The following is a 14,886-nucleotide window of genomic DNA, read 5'->3' as shown; positions in this document are numbered from 1 at the left end:
ACACAAATACAGAGGTCAAGAGACTTATTTTCTTTGTGAAAAGCTACTGCATTTGTAAGCCATAAGGTTTTGTAACCAAGTACTTCTAGATCTTCATTGTTGATGGAGTGAAGAACTTTGCAGCCAACAAGATTTGTTCAAGTTGCTGGAGTTAGTCACATATTGTGATCCGTGCAAAGGGTTAGTCACAAATTGGAGGTTTGTGCATTAAAACAAAGAAGGCTATTACAAGATTAAGTCCAATTGGGTATTGGAGCAAAGGTTCAACTGTAGGTTGGTATTTCAGGATAGGCTAAGGTAGTTGGTAAGATTCATTATACTTGTAACCGCTTGATTGTTGAATTCTTGGGAGTGGTGACCTTAAAATCACTCGGTGGAGTTTTTGCCTTGCAAGGTTTTCCCCATTTGTTAACAAATCATCGTGTCAAATTTATTTTCCGTTGCATTTAGTATTTTTTTTTTTTTGGGTGATTTGTTGGTACCTTCATGATTTGCATGCAATTGAATCAATTAATCAACTTGGAGAATTGAATTAATTAATTGGGGTCAAGCTATCTTAACCCAACAAAGTTGTGCTAGACAGTAACCCTTCACATGGTTCTCAAAACCAACTTATGGTGGATCACGGGAGACAAAGGTAAAGCGCTTAATCTTTTGCCCATACTTTAAGATGCTCCTCCTCGTTGATCAAGTAGCAATGCTGCATGTGAATGCTCTATTATATTCTGAAAATGACCAATATAGATAAAAAATTGTTAATTTTTCCCCTATTTAGACCCCTTTTAAACCAGATTAGTATAATCTAATGAATTAGCCAAGTGTTTACTTAGATTAATTATTCTAGGTTAAACTCATGCTATCATATTACTTGGTGCGAAAAAGTAAAGAAGACAGCAATATGATGACCCAAGAAAACCAAAGAAACCAATAGTTTCAAGGTGAAAACTTGGGGATGATTTAACCTAATTATCCTCAAGGTAAAAAAAATTCACTATGATAGAATGAAATTTTACAATAGATTTTCTTCCTAAAATTTTAAGCTACCTCTTGTAAAACTTACTCACTTGACCACGTATAGCTCCGACTTCACGGACTCTTTTATCTGAATTTGCTGAACACAAATACCCACGTTTGTGACTTTGAGATCTTACTCAAAGGTTTCAGATCATCAACAATAGTAAATCTTATAGCAGCCAACTTCTACAGCATCAGATCTTGAATTTCTTCAAAGAATAACACCAATAGAAGATTTGAGTGAGTTTTGGGTACAAAAACCATAGATCTACAATTTGAGGCACAATATGCACTCTTTCTCTCTAAAAACCACCCCTAGAGTTAGTTTATAATGTCCTTTACATACTGCAAAAAATGAATTGCGATTTGAGTTTCAAATGGATAAGTTATTACGCTTGCTGATTTATGTTAATTTGTGACTTTCAATCGATCGAACAGCAATTGAACAACAATCAAGAGCAATCAAACAGCAATTAAGAGAACTAGATTGCATGTCACTTTTTTTCATCCTGAACTTGAGTTTTTTGTCTTGAACTTAAAAGTACACTATTCTAACTTAATGAGACTTACTTTTTGTTATAGTTTGCCAACACTACAAACTCAAATTTTAACAAACATATCACATCCTCTAAAATAACACATTGTTAATAATAAAAGAAAAAATAGTTTTACTAATGCATACCTTTAATGCATATATTAGTAAATCATTTTTAAAAACTTTTATTTTTTGACAACTTTTTAAATTTTTTATTAAATATTTTTAAAAATAAATAATTAATATATGTCTTGAAGATACATTAACCGAACTCTTGAAAAAAAATATAAGAAATAAAAATCCTCGTATGGACAGAATTATTTATTGAATCAAGGATTCTGCGAGATAAACAGAAAAAGATGACCGAGTCAACTCAGAAAAAGATTCTCCAATTGTTTCACCTCACCAGCCACCGTGGGAGAGAAATTCAAAAGAAAATGAGAGAGAGAGAGAGAGAGGGGAGTTGGCTTAGTGTGTCTCGTGGATTGGTGGACATACAGAGCGGTACGAGTCATCTCTTGTCTTTGTTATATCAACTTTTACTCTTCTCTCTCTCTTAGTACTGCCACTGACAATGCCAGAATGGGTCCCCCACCTACCCAGTCAGGTCTCACGGACGGCACCACCCTCTCAACCTGTCTCTCTCTCTCTCTCTTTCTTTTCAATCTTTCTTTCTTCACGGTCCTTATTACAATTATGGCATAATCATTTTTACCTCATGAATGGCTGTAAAGGCAAGGGACTTTTCTCTACTCCCCCCTCACCTTTTTCACACTTAGATACGATTTTTAACACTTTATTTATTTGCTTTTTACTTTGGTTTCTTTCAAAATTTTCTTGCTTAATTATATTAAAATAATACAAGTTGAAACTGATAACCCTGAAAAGACACACCCAAACATAACTCTCTTTATAATATGTATATATAGATTTTTAAAAAAAATTTCTTAATAACATACTTACCAAAGATATTGTGTTAATAAATAGATATAAAGATAGGGACAGTGGTCCAGCTTAGTCTATGGCTGACCGACTTTGAGGAAGCCGTGTAAGATAAGGAGATATAGATAGAGAGAGAGAGGAGATAGAGAGAGGAATTGAAATATTCTCTCTAGCTAGCTTTCATTTTCTCTTTGGCTTTTCCTTTCAAGTAGCTAGAGTGAAGAAGATGGTTTGCAAGATGAGCCTGATTAAGATTCTTAAAACCAAGTTTCTTTGTTTTCAGTGAAAGGAAAGGATTGCGTATACTCTGATTTCTCGGATTAGATTTGCAGTTCAGCTTTTTGGTTTTTTCTTTATTTTGGTAGTGTACTTGTGTAGCTCCAGTGAAATTGTTCTTCTGGTTTAGCTAGTTTAGGATACAACAAGTTTCTTAGAATTCAGCTCCAAATGATGTCTGAAGATGGGATTCCTGTTCCCTCCACTGTCGGAGGGTTTGTTCAAGAACTGAACTCAAACCCTAACCCTAATCCAAATTCAATTCCATTGAAGAGAAAGAGAAGCTTACCAGGAACACCAGGCAAGCATCTATTCCTCTATCTGCTTCATACCCAACTCTTTTCTTTTCTTTGTGTTTATGTTAACAAAATTTATTCACATATTTTCTTAAGTAAAATTATTTTTTGTTGAAGCAGATCCAGATGCAGAAGTCATAGCTTTGTCACCAAAATCCTTAATGGCAACAAACCGATTCTTATGTGAAATTTGCAACAAGGGTTTCCAGAGGGACCAGAACTTGCAGCTTCACCGACGCGGCCACAATCTTCCATGGAAGCTAAAGCAAAGAACAAACAAAGAAGTTCGCAAAAAGGTGTATGTTTGTCCAGAGAAGAGCTGCGTGCACCACGATCCGTCAAGGGCGCTAGGAGATCTCACTGGAATAAAGAAGCACTTCAGCCGAAAGCATGGCGAGAAGAAATGGAAGTGCGAGAAATGTTCTAAGAAGTATGCGGTGCAGTCAGATTGGAAGGCCCATAGCAAGATTTGTGGGACTAGAGAGTACAAATGTGACTGCGGCACACTCTTCTCCAGGTATTACTTCTATTTTTTGGTCCTTGAAATTCTTTACTTTATATGATTTGTTTGTTGAAGAATTTAATACACACACGTAGATGCTTTCATGGGCTTTTTCTATTAGAATTTATTGCGGTTTGACTAAAAGGATCTGTAAGTATACATAGTTATATATATTTAACGAAGTTGAACTGGGGTTTGTGGGTATAATAAATACAGGAAGGATAGCTTCATAACTCATAGAGCATTCTGTGATGCTTTGGCTGAAGAAAATGCAAGGTTCACTTCAGTTTCAGCTGTCAATCAAAACTTTAAACATGATTTGATTAATGGGACAATATCGAATCCTCAACTACCTGGAATCCCCCAATTACCCTCAGCCTTTCATCCAGAATTTGCTGGCTCCGAATCAGTGAACAATCTTATTCCAGATGGGCAAAAGCCAAAGCTACCACTGTGGCTAGACAATGCTGCTCAGCTCAGACAAATTGGAATTACAAATAATTCTAATGCCTACTTAGCAAGCTTGCCTGAATTGGTTCCAAATGCATCTATGAGTAATATGTTTGGATCGACCTCTCAGATGCAATGGCTTAATAAGTACCCAGAAGCATCCTTTACAAGTGCCGATCTCACTATATCATCATTGCCAAGGGTACTAAAGGAGGAACAAGAAAACAAAGGAAATTTGTCGGAAAGTGGAGTTACTTTGTATCCTAATAATAACCAGAATCAGCAAACAGGACCAGGTCACATGTCAGCCACTGCACTTTTACAAAAAGCAGCCCAAATTGGATCTACAAGGAGCAATCCATCATTCAACGGCACAGCTTTTGGGTTGATGAGTACATCTCATTCACATGTGTCAAACAGTAGAAATGAAGTTCAGAAAATTTTCAGGCAACAAAATCAAGCTGGGAACATGAACGAATTGTTAAATTCTTTCCCTTCTTCAACTCCAAATACCACAGTTGGAGATGGGTCAATGTTGGTTAATTCAAACTCGAGCTCATTCTTGCAGAATACCAAGAATTTGGAGCATTGGCTAATGTCAAACAATGGGAAGCATGACCAACACGTTCCAGCTGGAAAGCACCATTCCAGTTCAAATGAAGTTGAGCGCAGTCTAACTAGAGATTTTCTTGGTGTTGGTGGTGATGCAAGTAGACCCTTCTTGCAGCAAGAGCTAGCTAATTTTGCTTCAATGGGTTCAGCAATGGACTTGAGCCATTACACTAGTGGGCATCATTGAACTCCAATGAAGGTAAGCCCCTTGATGTACTATATGATTTCATGACACTAGCTAGTTTATGATAGCACATACACTGAGAAATTAGAGTAGGTGATCGATCCTGAGTTGAATATCCGTGGAAGCAAGCGAGTCAACTTGGGGGAGAGTGAGAGAAAGAGAGAGATAGTGAAGTCTTGTGAGGAGTCAGGGAAGAAGAAGAGGGCCACAATGAAGAGACTGAACAAAAAATAGGGAGATGGCAATCAGAGATTCAGAGGGCAAGAGAGTAGTCGGGGCCCTCCATGCATGTAGTACCACTTTTCCCTTTTATCTTTTTCCCACAAACGTTTGTTAAAAACGTTGTGAGACGAAATTGCTCGTGACTGTTTTTTTTTTTTTTTTTCCTGTACGTCTATGCCTGCCAGTTGCTATTCCTTCCAACTGTGACGGCTGTGAACATTTTTCCACTGTGGATTTGAATTTTAAATAAAGGGTTACAGGTCACTTCTAGCTTTTTCACTCGTTTCATTTGCTCACACGTTGAGTCGAAAATAATTGACAATCATGATGGAGAAGACTAATTTGAACTCTGAGATGTGTTTTGGCCTTTTTTTTAACTATAATCTATAATAATGTCAGTGGGAAGGCCAAACTAATAATGTCAAGTTGGCTTTTGCAAAAAAGATAATCACTGCCATTTTTAGTCTCTGTTATGTTTGGTTTAGGAAATTCTATATATGCACACTTACGTTCAAATATTTTAATGTTAAAAATTTAATGATGTTTATGCTTGGCCAAATTGTTAAAAATGTTATAACTGTATTTGGAATTTCTAGAAAACCCTGAGAAATTATTATTATTATTATTATTTCAAAAGTAACCTAGCACAACTTTAATTTGACTTAAAATAATAAGGACAGTCTATTCATTCATGTGTCAGAAGAAATTACATTGGACTTTTCCTTTACGTACACATGTAACTGTTAAAATGTTCGCTTGGTTTTACATTATAAAATAGAGTTTTAATTAGGTAGAGTTTGACAGTGAGAAAATTTGGAGCGAGAGAAGAATGGAGGGTAAGGAAGAGAAGAAGAGTAGAGAGGATGGAAATGGTATAACCTTTCGCTTGTTTGATGTTTTAAAAACTTTTGATATTGGATTTATATTCTCTAGGTTTTTTAGGGTATCCTGCTAGTAGATTTCTTTAAATCTTAACCACTTTTTTTTTTTTTAATAAATTAAGGGTCTAGATTCTATCATGTCATCATTCTACTAATAATATTCTTAAAATAATAAAATAATGTTGCAAATAAAACAATTAAGAGTATTGTTAGTAGAATGTTAACATGGTAAAATCTAAACCCTTAAATTATAAAAGAGTGGTTAAGATTTAAAGAAATCTACTGGTGGAGTACCCTATCTAGAGAATCTGAATCCTTTGATATACCTCTCTGTTTTGTAAGGATGCTTTAAAAATTAAGAGAAATAGAGTGGTTGAGGAAAATGGTCATATAAATTGAAAATTATAATCTTGCTAGTTTATGAAAATAGACATAAGGGAAAAAATAATAATTTAAGTTAAAAAAAAAAACTAAATACATATAAGTGGAAATACTATATATGCTCTATGGTACCAAATGTTGGATTATTAAGAGGTTACATATCCATAAAATGAGTGTAGTTGAAATGCAAATGTTAAGATGGATATGTGGAAATAGAAGGAAAGATATGATTTGAAATAAGGGTATTCACTTAAAAATAAGGGCTAGCTCCTATTGATAAAAAGATGAGAGAGAGTCTTAATATGGTTTGGTCATGTATAGAGGAGATTGATTAATGCATTGAAAAAAAAAAAAAAAAAAGAAGAAGAAGAAGAGTGAATTGATCCAAGTCATGTCTAGAGGAGATTGATTAATGCATTGAAAAAAAAAAAAAAAAAAAAAGAAGAAGAAGAAGAAGAAGAGTGAATTGATCCAAGTTATTAAGGGAACGAAAAAATTTAGAGAAAGACTAAAAATCACATTATTAGAGGTAATAAAAAATAAGTCATGTCAATTAAGAAAGTAATAGAGAATATGACTTTAGAGAGAATAAAATGGAGTAAAAAAATATATATGGCTGACCCTAACTAACATGTTGAGAATTCATAGCTAATCCCAAAATTTTGGGACTAAGACTACGTTGTTGTTGTGTGTGTGTATGTAAATTTTCTTTCTCCACCCCCTCCGAATTCTCCCAATTTGTGGGAATTAAAAACGAGAGATTTGGAGGGGTAAGACACTTAACTTCAAAACTTTTTTTTTAGGGTGTCACACTCATTACTTTCAAGAGAGTGGGGGGAGAAGGGGAGGGACAATTGTTAGTATGATAGAATGATTCGTCAGAATAGACACATGTATTAGTTCTTATGTAACTTGTATATGAGAGTGATGTTAGAAATGTTATACATTTTATTACAAATTGGCATGCCAAATTTTTTTTTTTTCAAGGAAAATATCTTTGAATTTTTTTTTTATTATATTGTTAATGTGACACACCAATTGTATTCGTTAGAATGTTAAGTTTATATATATAGAGTTGGGTTAAAGTTACATTTGGTGTAATTTTAAGCAATATTTCATTACCCAATGACTTGTTATAGAATTCATATTTTGAAAATCGTACTGTTGAATTACATGTTCTATATATTCTTAACATTCAGGCCAATTTTCATGTCAATTGGATTTTATTTATCATTCGATCTATAAACTTATCTTTTATTCATTATTTTAAACTACAAAAATTTGAATTTAAACAATTGATTGATGACATGACTATTAATCTTTGATCATCTTTAAATTTTGTAAGCATGGAGAATATACAAAGATAATGTAATCTAATAGTGGATTTGTCAAAATTTGCATAAAATTAAAAAAAAAAATTAAATAGTGTAATATTGCTTAAAGTTATACTAGGTGTAACTTGAACTCCGCTTATATATGTATATATATATATATATTGGTCTCATTGTAAATTCAATTTCTATTGAATTTTGTTTGTTCCAATTAGTTTAATTGGTAAAATCTCATATTATTGAATAAAAGATCTTGGGTTTAATCCATTACTATACTAAAAACTAATTAATATCTTGGCTTGATGATAAAGAACAATTGCATTATAGGTAACACACTTACCCACTATATACGCTGGGCATTTATTTATAATGTAATTCTTATCTCCAAAGCATTCAAGGAATTTTTTCCCAAAATGAATGCTCTAAGTTTAAATTGTTTAATGACAGATATATTATATAAACTTCACAAAACGCATATATAGGAGCTGGAAATGCCATGAAGGGAATGAAGATACTCCAACTGGGCTTACTGGAGTCATTTGGATCTTGATCAAATGGTTATAGCATGCTTAAAGATACTTTGTTGGCCAAAATACATTTTGGTCCCTCCAAAATTTATATTTACTCTTAATTTTAATTTCTTTAATTCAATCATTGGAGTTTAATATTAATATCCATACTTATATGCATGTGTATGGCCATGTCATCTACTCAGCTTACTTAGAACAATGCCACATCATCTGTCTTGTTTGACCATTGCGAGGCCTGCTTGTCAAATTATCTAACTAGTTAATGTAGACCATCCAAACCATTAGAAAAAAATCTAAGATCACACTCTTTTGTACAATAATTCTAATGTGATAGACTATAAGTGAAGAAAAAGTAATGAATTCATGTGAAAGTGACAACCAGTAAATCACAATCTACCATATAGAATGGTTGCGAAAAAAATGCGGTAAATGATGTGGTAATAGAAATTACTCAAATCATTATTTACCATTACCCACGAAAGCAAAAAATTAAGCAAAATTGAGTCCACTTTAATCACAAGGAACACACCATAAAAAGGAATGGAGGAACCAAGAAAGGGGTATGTCACCAAAAAATTTAACAAAAATTATATTAATTTCTCCTTTAATACGCTTAGCAGCTGATTTAAGCATCAGAGTACAAGTGGTATCGAGAGACCACACCGATATCCTTTTCTAACTCCTTTTTGCATGCATTAATTCTCTGACTCAATTGTAACGATTTGAATCATTAGAGTTAATAATAATTGTTAATTTAAAGCGTCCTTTCAAAGCAAATAAAATTACTTAAATTACATATCATTTTCACAAAAAATTATTAAATACTTTGAAAGTACTATAAATACGTACTTTTTCTTTTCACATAAATTATAGTCTCACTATAAATTTAATTAGTGGATTTATAGTTATATGAAAAGGAGAGTATGCCTTTAAGCTAAAGTAATTAAGTTGTTTTTGTGTAAAGTTCACTGAGAAAAATAAAAAGAAACTTGAGAAAAAGAAGGCCATATTTTCTCATAAGAGACCATAAAGTTCAACATTAGCAGCATTGGTTCAAAAACAAAAAAAAAGAAAAGCATTGGTTTGCCTTCAGAAACTGGCATGGCATGGTACAAATGGAACAGGGAGAGATGGAAAGCACTTACAGTGCATCACGACCAGTCAATCCAACTCAGTAAAACCACACAGAATAAGACAAGTGAACCCCACCAACAGTATGCCCACCTTGGTGTACATACCATCAACTTCTCTACCGGCCAAAAAAGAAAAGATAAAAGACAAAAATAAACCAAAAAAAAGTATTCCTTTGGTCACAAAGAAAATGCTGCAATATTCACAGCAATTCCAATGTACAACCACATTACATTCAGGATGAGACTCACTGCACCGGACTCATTCACTTTAGTAGCAACAGGAGGACTTTCTGCCGGTGCCGATACTGTAGGCTCATAACCACTAAAAATATCCAGTGGAAGAAGCACTTTGTCCACTTGATAAACAATCAAGTTATCATCTGAGTATAATGTTTTGCCTAGTGTGGCCTTGACAACGCCAGTGGCAAGCTGAACTTGCTTGCCGGAAGAAGTCACATTCAGTGGGAACTCACCTTTGCCTATACCTCCGGCTTGGGTCGGCACTGGATTGCTCAAAGTTTGGAAGTTTGACAGAGTAACACCAGTTGCTAAGATATGAAACTGTATAAGTTGGACCTTTTGTAGGTCAGTGAGAGAATTTATAGTGCCCGATCGAAGGTCTGAAAATGCCTTATCGTTTGGAGCAAAAACAGTATAGCCACTGGTTGATTTCTGCACCTCCCCGTTGATTTGGTCAGACATTCCAGTGCTCTTTAAGAGGCGGATAAAGACGGTGAACTCACCCGGCTTGTCTAGGATTTTGAGGATATCGGGAGTCTGGGCTATAGTTTTGGTGCAATGGAAGAGAAAAATAAGTACAAGTGAGAAGGAAAAGACAGTCTGTTTAGTCATCTTTGTAGTTTATGTTGAGAGGTGGACTTTTTATTCTCTCTGGAAATCTGGAAATGCAATGGTGATAGTGGTGCTTGAAGTTGAAAGAGTACTTGATATGTGTGAAAGGGAGGAGAGGGGGGTTTTTATTAAGGCTGGGAAAGAGTGAAGTTAGGTGAGAGGGTACAATTCTAGTTGCAAATCCTTAGTTGTTTGCAGCTTATCTGTCCTGGAAAGGTGGAGGAATGAATGGATATAGAGTGAGATTTTGCTATTTTAGCAACTAGATTGCTTGGAAAGACAGGAAAAAGACAGTTGATCTCAATTAATTGAGTTTGTTTGTAGGCAAATAAAGATGTATATGATTGCTTTGCTTTCGCAGACTAAACAAAAAGATAGTAAATGGGGCACAAGAAAAGGGACTTGACAATCACAGATTATAAATTCCATACATGCAATGGCAATTCTTTTTTTTTTTTTTTTTTTTTTTAATAAAAAAAGATTTCCCTCTTCTTTAATTTTTTATTTTGACCTTTTTAACCTATATACTATACTTGCTATTATCTTCACATAATCATTTCAGCTTATTATGAATTGATAATGAAGCCTACAGTATATTAGATCTAACAATATTCGAATTCTAATGATAATGAGGCCCATCTTACTATATGTTATATAAATTGACGTTGATTAGTGTTTAAGATAATGTTTTGTCCTTTCAACTAACTTTAGGTTGTGTGGAGCAGGCACGGATATACATTCTTACAATTATTTGGTGCATTACTTTTTTCTAAAAAAGAAGATATAGGCTCGTCTCAATAAAGAGGACTTGAAAGCGGAACAAGGAGGTTCGTTCCGTATTAGCCTCACCAGACCAATAATATTCATGGAATTGAGTCTTAATGAGAACTCACTATACTTTATTGTGCCACAAGAGTATCATATATATATATATATACACATATTTCTGATTTTTAGTAAGACATTGTTTGCATCTACGGACAGAAGTGAGCTGATGTTATTTGTTTTAGGTTCATTTCTTCTTGATAACGACCTCAAGTTCATTTTCACTAACATTGCATCAACCAGGTAGAACTTCCATTCAATTTTTTTTTTTTTTTTTTTAAATCCTATTAAAGCTACATGTTAGATTTGATTTACGGGCAACATAAATTGAATATAGCCATGTAGGTGGGGAGAACAAAGAAGCATGCATGTTGATGCAAAGATTCAAATAAGCACAGAGGTCGGATGTCCTAGCTATAAATTAAGAATGAGTAACTGACTAGATCATAGACCAATTAGTGGGTTAGACTGAGTGGGTTTTTCCTGAGGCCCTCAAGTGTTTGGTACAGTGGATTTTAGGGAGGATAGAAAAAAAGAAAAAAGTGAGAAAATGAGGATGAAAAACTTTTTGGAGTTTTTTTTTTTTTTTCCTTGCACATAAACAATTTTTTTTTTTTTTTTGTTAAAAAAATGTGCTACCTTTTTGTTTGCACATACAGAATTTTTTTGTTAAAAAAATGTGCTGATTTTTTTGTTTTAATTAATAGAGACATAATTATAAATTTATACCAACTTCACTTTTCCATCTTCTTATTTTTCTTCTCAACCAAACAAATAAATTTTCAATCTCTCTACTTTTCCATTCTTCCAACCAAACACAAATAGGAGAAAACTAAATCTTTTTTATCCTCCTATTTTTTTATCCCTTCTTGATTTTCTATACTTCTACTTTTCCAAAAAGACTAAAAAAAAATAATAATAAAATTTAAGCAAAGAATGCATACCTCTTTATACTATTCTATGAGTAATGCCAAGTAAATCACATACTTGTGGACATTACCCTTTATTATAGGGGGATAGACCTTTTCCTGTCTTTATGCATTTAATGTTGACGGTGGTAAGTATCCATTAATTATTGACAAATTAGATGGTGTGGGGGTGGGGGGTGGGGAAGGGAGCTAGAGACCCTCCTGCTAGACTTCCACCTAATGGGGCAGGAGGTTAGACATCGAACCTACCTTAGGCCTTCCTAGATTTGACCTGGCACAAAATGCCTTAGTTTAGAGGCCAAGTTGACCAATGTTGTAACTAGAGCTTTTTCTGTGGTCGATTAGGATAGCTTGAGACTTGGTCAAAGCTATGCAAGGATAGTTGGACCCGACTCGCTGACATGTGCTCTTAGTTTTGGGCCTTGGCTTCATTGCATTGGGCTAGAAGGATTAGGCTATTTTGGATTAGACCTTTCTGCATAACTCTTGGGGGCTATCCAACCTAAGCCTACTGTATAGTCACCAAGAAATAGAATTGAAGGTGCATGGATTTTTACCAAGTCAGATCCTTATAACACTTGACTTTACATATATGCATGTAAGGGTCAAGGAAATGGCAAGGCTAGGTGAGAGGAGCTGCATTCCAAGGCACACCAGCGAAGTGTACTAGGGATACAACAGATACAACTGCAAGGTCATAAAGATAAGGGGGACACTCTTTGATGTACTGTGCAATATCCCGAGCACTACCTTGAGTTGTACCAGTCCAACCCTAAAATGGTGTTGCACCAAGCATCTTCATTGGTCAGTAGTTTGCTTAGGTAGCACAGTACATACGTGTAGCATCCTCAATGGCTTGAGCGAAGGACAACCTACAATCATGTCTCCCCATGACCATGGCTGGCATTGTCCTACCTCATCAACTCCTCTCTCTCTCTCCCCTTCCCAGCAACAAATATCGTATGACTGCAAGCTGTCCTTAATTTGGAGTATACAAACACTAAGAGAATGCTACTATCTATCCATGTACACCGGGTATCTTCTTGTACTATAAAAGAAAAAAAACTAGTAATACTAGATAGAATGAGAGGAAAAAGATAGAAAGATACAGAGTAAGAGTAACAAAAAAATCCCTATTCCATTATATTGATTTTTGAGTAATACGAACTTCAACAGGGGTAAGGATATCCAGCCCTTACTCCACACTGCGTTTTCTCTTCCCCTTTCTTAGGGTTTTCACTGTACTCTTTTGAGTTTTTAATCTTTGGTAGTTTGCTTCTATTTCCCTTTTATTCCACACGGAATAAATATATTGTTTTTAAGCATTGACAAATGGTATTTTAGATGTACTAATGTTACGGTTTAGAGATACACATTTTGCAGCCTCTAAAATCTAACTTTAACATACACCAACCATCATGGGCAATGTGTTTTCTCCCCTTCAATAGCCTCACAACTTTCATTTTCTTTGTATGAGGAGGAAGTGTGGAAGCTTCTCAGTCCTATGCAAAGAGTGTTCCTTTGAAGATCAGAAAGACAAATTCATTTAACAATAGCCTATTTTGCTTTGGATATAAGGCACGATTCTTATCTAATGATTGTCATTTCAAATGATGTTTTTTACCCTAATCCTTGTGAGGGAGAGAGCTATGACACATTAAATAGATTCTTAGTTGTCTTGGTTTCAACTATCACCACAACTTCATCTGTTCATCATTACTAAGACTATTGGCTCACTAGCTTCCTGGTGGATAGTTGAAGATTGATTCTATAAAAGCGCATCCTCTCAGTCTTCACTTTCTCACTTTAATTCACTTCCATGCCTTAATTCTCTCTGGCCCCCTTGTTCAAAAATCTCCTTCTATCATTCATCCTAGCGCTTTTCAAGTTCTATCTATTTAAGTTTTTTCAACTCTTCAATCTTTTTTTCTTCTCAATTTTCTACTCCAATTCTTGTAGAGTCCATAGTTTTTTTTTTTTTTTTGGGCATGTTTTAGTAGTTCGAATGATCATATTTTGGCTATCTTGGGTAGACTAGTAAACCAACAAACACTAACCAAGCCATGGCTAGATTCTGGTAGCTTTACAATGTCCATGAAGACATTGACCTCAGGTACTTTTTTCAAGATAGAATACATGTTCCTAATTGTGAGAAGATGGAGATCACAGTCGTAATGGTGAGTGGAGCTAGGTTCCTTTTTGTTGAATCCATAGCGTTAGATTGTCAAACCGTGAACAAATAAGTGTCTTGTATTTGTTTTTATAAAAACTAGTCGCTAGCCCGTGCGATGCACGAGAAAATTACTGAAAATGAAATATAATGAATGCAAAGTAGTTGTGGGGGGATAAAAGCCCAGAGCCACTTAATAGGCCCAGGGCGCCCCGGTAAGGACTATTATATTCCCGAGGAGCAAGAGGTGGTTGATGCAGCCCATTTGAAGACAGGAAGCCCAAAAGTAAAGGGGGAATGCCGTCCGAAGAGGTCACTGCTGGTCCGAGGACGTCCTTCTCCTCGGCCACAAATGGCCTTGATCAAGCAAACGTGTGGAAGATCCGAATAACCTTCCTAACAATCTCAAGGATAGTGATAAATCCTGAGTGGATTCGGAGATAATCAGAACTAAAGAAAATATCTAGAGGAAAAGCTGCTACCACCGCATTTAATGCGTTGCAACAGCTTTTCTGGCCACATTTATGTGGAGAAGACCCCTGAACAGTGTTGCCTCAGCTACTGCCACTCACAAAGAACTAAAGTAGACACATGACGTAACGTGCACTCGAGTAGATGCGCAGATGAAGAACAGGTGGACGATGGAGATGATAGGAAAGGATACTATATAAAGAAGAAGGGTCCCTGATAATGGGGGACGGAGAAAAAGAGAGAAATAAGGAGAGAAAAGTTTTACTGTAGCTCTGAATGCTGTAATCACTGCTCACTTAATAAAACATCTCTTCGGACATTCATTCATGGAGTCGTTCAAGTCTTAGTTC

At 35.0% G+C, this 14,886-nt stretch overlaps 2 protein-coding genes across 3 annotated transcripts; one reads left to right on the top strand and one right to left on the bottom strand.

The window, feature by feature from the left end:
- Positions 1-2,539: 2,539 nt before the first annotated feature.
- LOC112038579 (zinc finger protein BALDIBIS) lies at positions 2,540-8,297 on the top strand. Of its 2 annotated transcripts, XM_024071401.2 has the most exons (4): positions 2,540-3,068; positions 3,184-3,580; positions 3,782-4,826; positions 8,074-8,297. In XM_024071401.2, the coding sequence occupies exons 1-3, from the start codon at positions 2,939-2,941 to the stop codon at positions 4,812-4,814; spliced, it is 1,560 nt and encodes a 519-aa protein (XP_023927169.1). In that variant the 5' UTR covers positions 2,540-2,938; the 3' UTR covers positions 4,815-4,826; positions 8,074-8,297. The 2 variants fall into 2 exon arrangements, with proteins under 2 accessions (XP_023927169.1, XP_023927168.1); XM_024071400.2 differs by lacking the exon at positions 8,074-8,297 and having other exon boundaries at positions 2,541-3,068; positions 3,782-5,308.
- Positions 8,298-9,212: 915 nt separating this feature from the next.
- LOC112038578 (fasciclin-like arabinogalactan protein 11) lies at positions 9,213-10,258 on the bottom strand. Its single transcript, XM_024071399.2, has one exon. It carries the CDS (start codon positions 10,139-10,141, stop codon positions 9,467-9,469), a length of 675 nt encoding a protein of 224 aa, XP_023927167.1. The 5' UTR covers positions 10,142-10,258; the 3' UTR covers positions 9,213-9,466.
- Between the last annotated feature and the right edge of the window lie 4,628 nt (positions 10,259-14,886).

This window comes from Quercus suber, unplaced genomic scaffold (genome assembly GCF_002906115.3).
Source record: "Quercus suber isolate HL8 unplaced genomic scaffold, Cork oak 2.0 scaffold_581, whole genome shotgun sequence".
NCBI lineage: Eukaryota > Viridiplantae > Streptophyta > Magnoliopsida > Fagales > Fagaceae > Quercus > Quercus suber.
This window is presented reverse-complemented; position numbering and strand designations above follow the sequence as displayed.

What these genes read in the sequence shown, in the direction of transcription:
- LOC112038579 (XM_024071401.2), top strand. Translation starts at nt 2,939, where the DNA reads ATGATGTCTGAAGATGGGATTCCTGTTCCCTCCACTGTCGGAGGGTTT. An exon ending in AAGCTTACCAGGAACACCAG is followed by an intron (nt 3,069 to 3,183) that starts GCAAGCATCTAT and finishes TTGTTGAAGCAG; the next exon opens with ATCCAGATGCAGAAGTCATA. An exon ending in TGCGGCACACTCTTCTCCAG is followed by an intron (nt 3,581 to 3,781) that starts GTATTACTTCTA and finishes TAATAAATACAG; the next exon opens with GAAGGATAGCTTCATAACTC.
- LOC112038578 (XM_024071399.2), bottom strand. Translation starts at nt 10,141, where the DNA reads ATGACTAAACAGACTGTCTTTTCCTTCTCACTTGTACTTATTTTTCTC.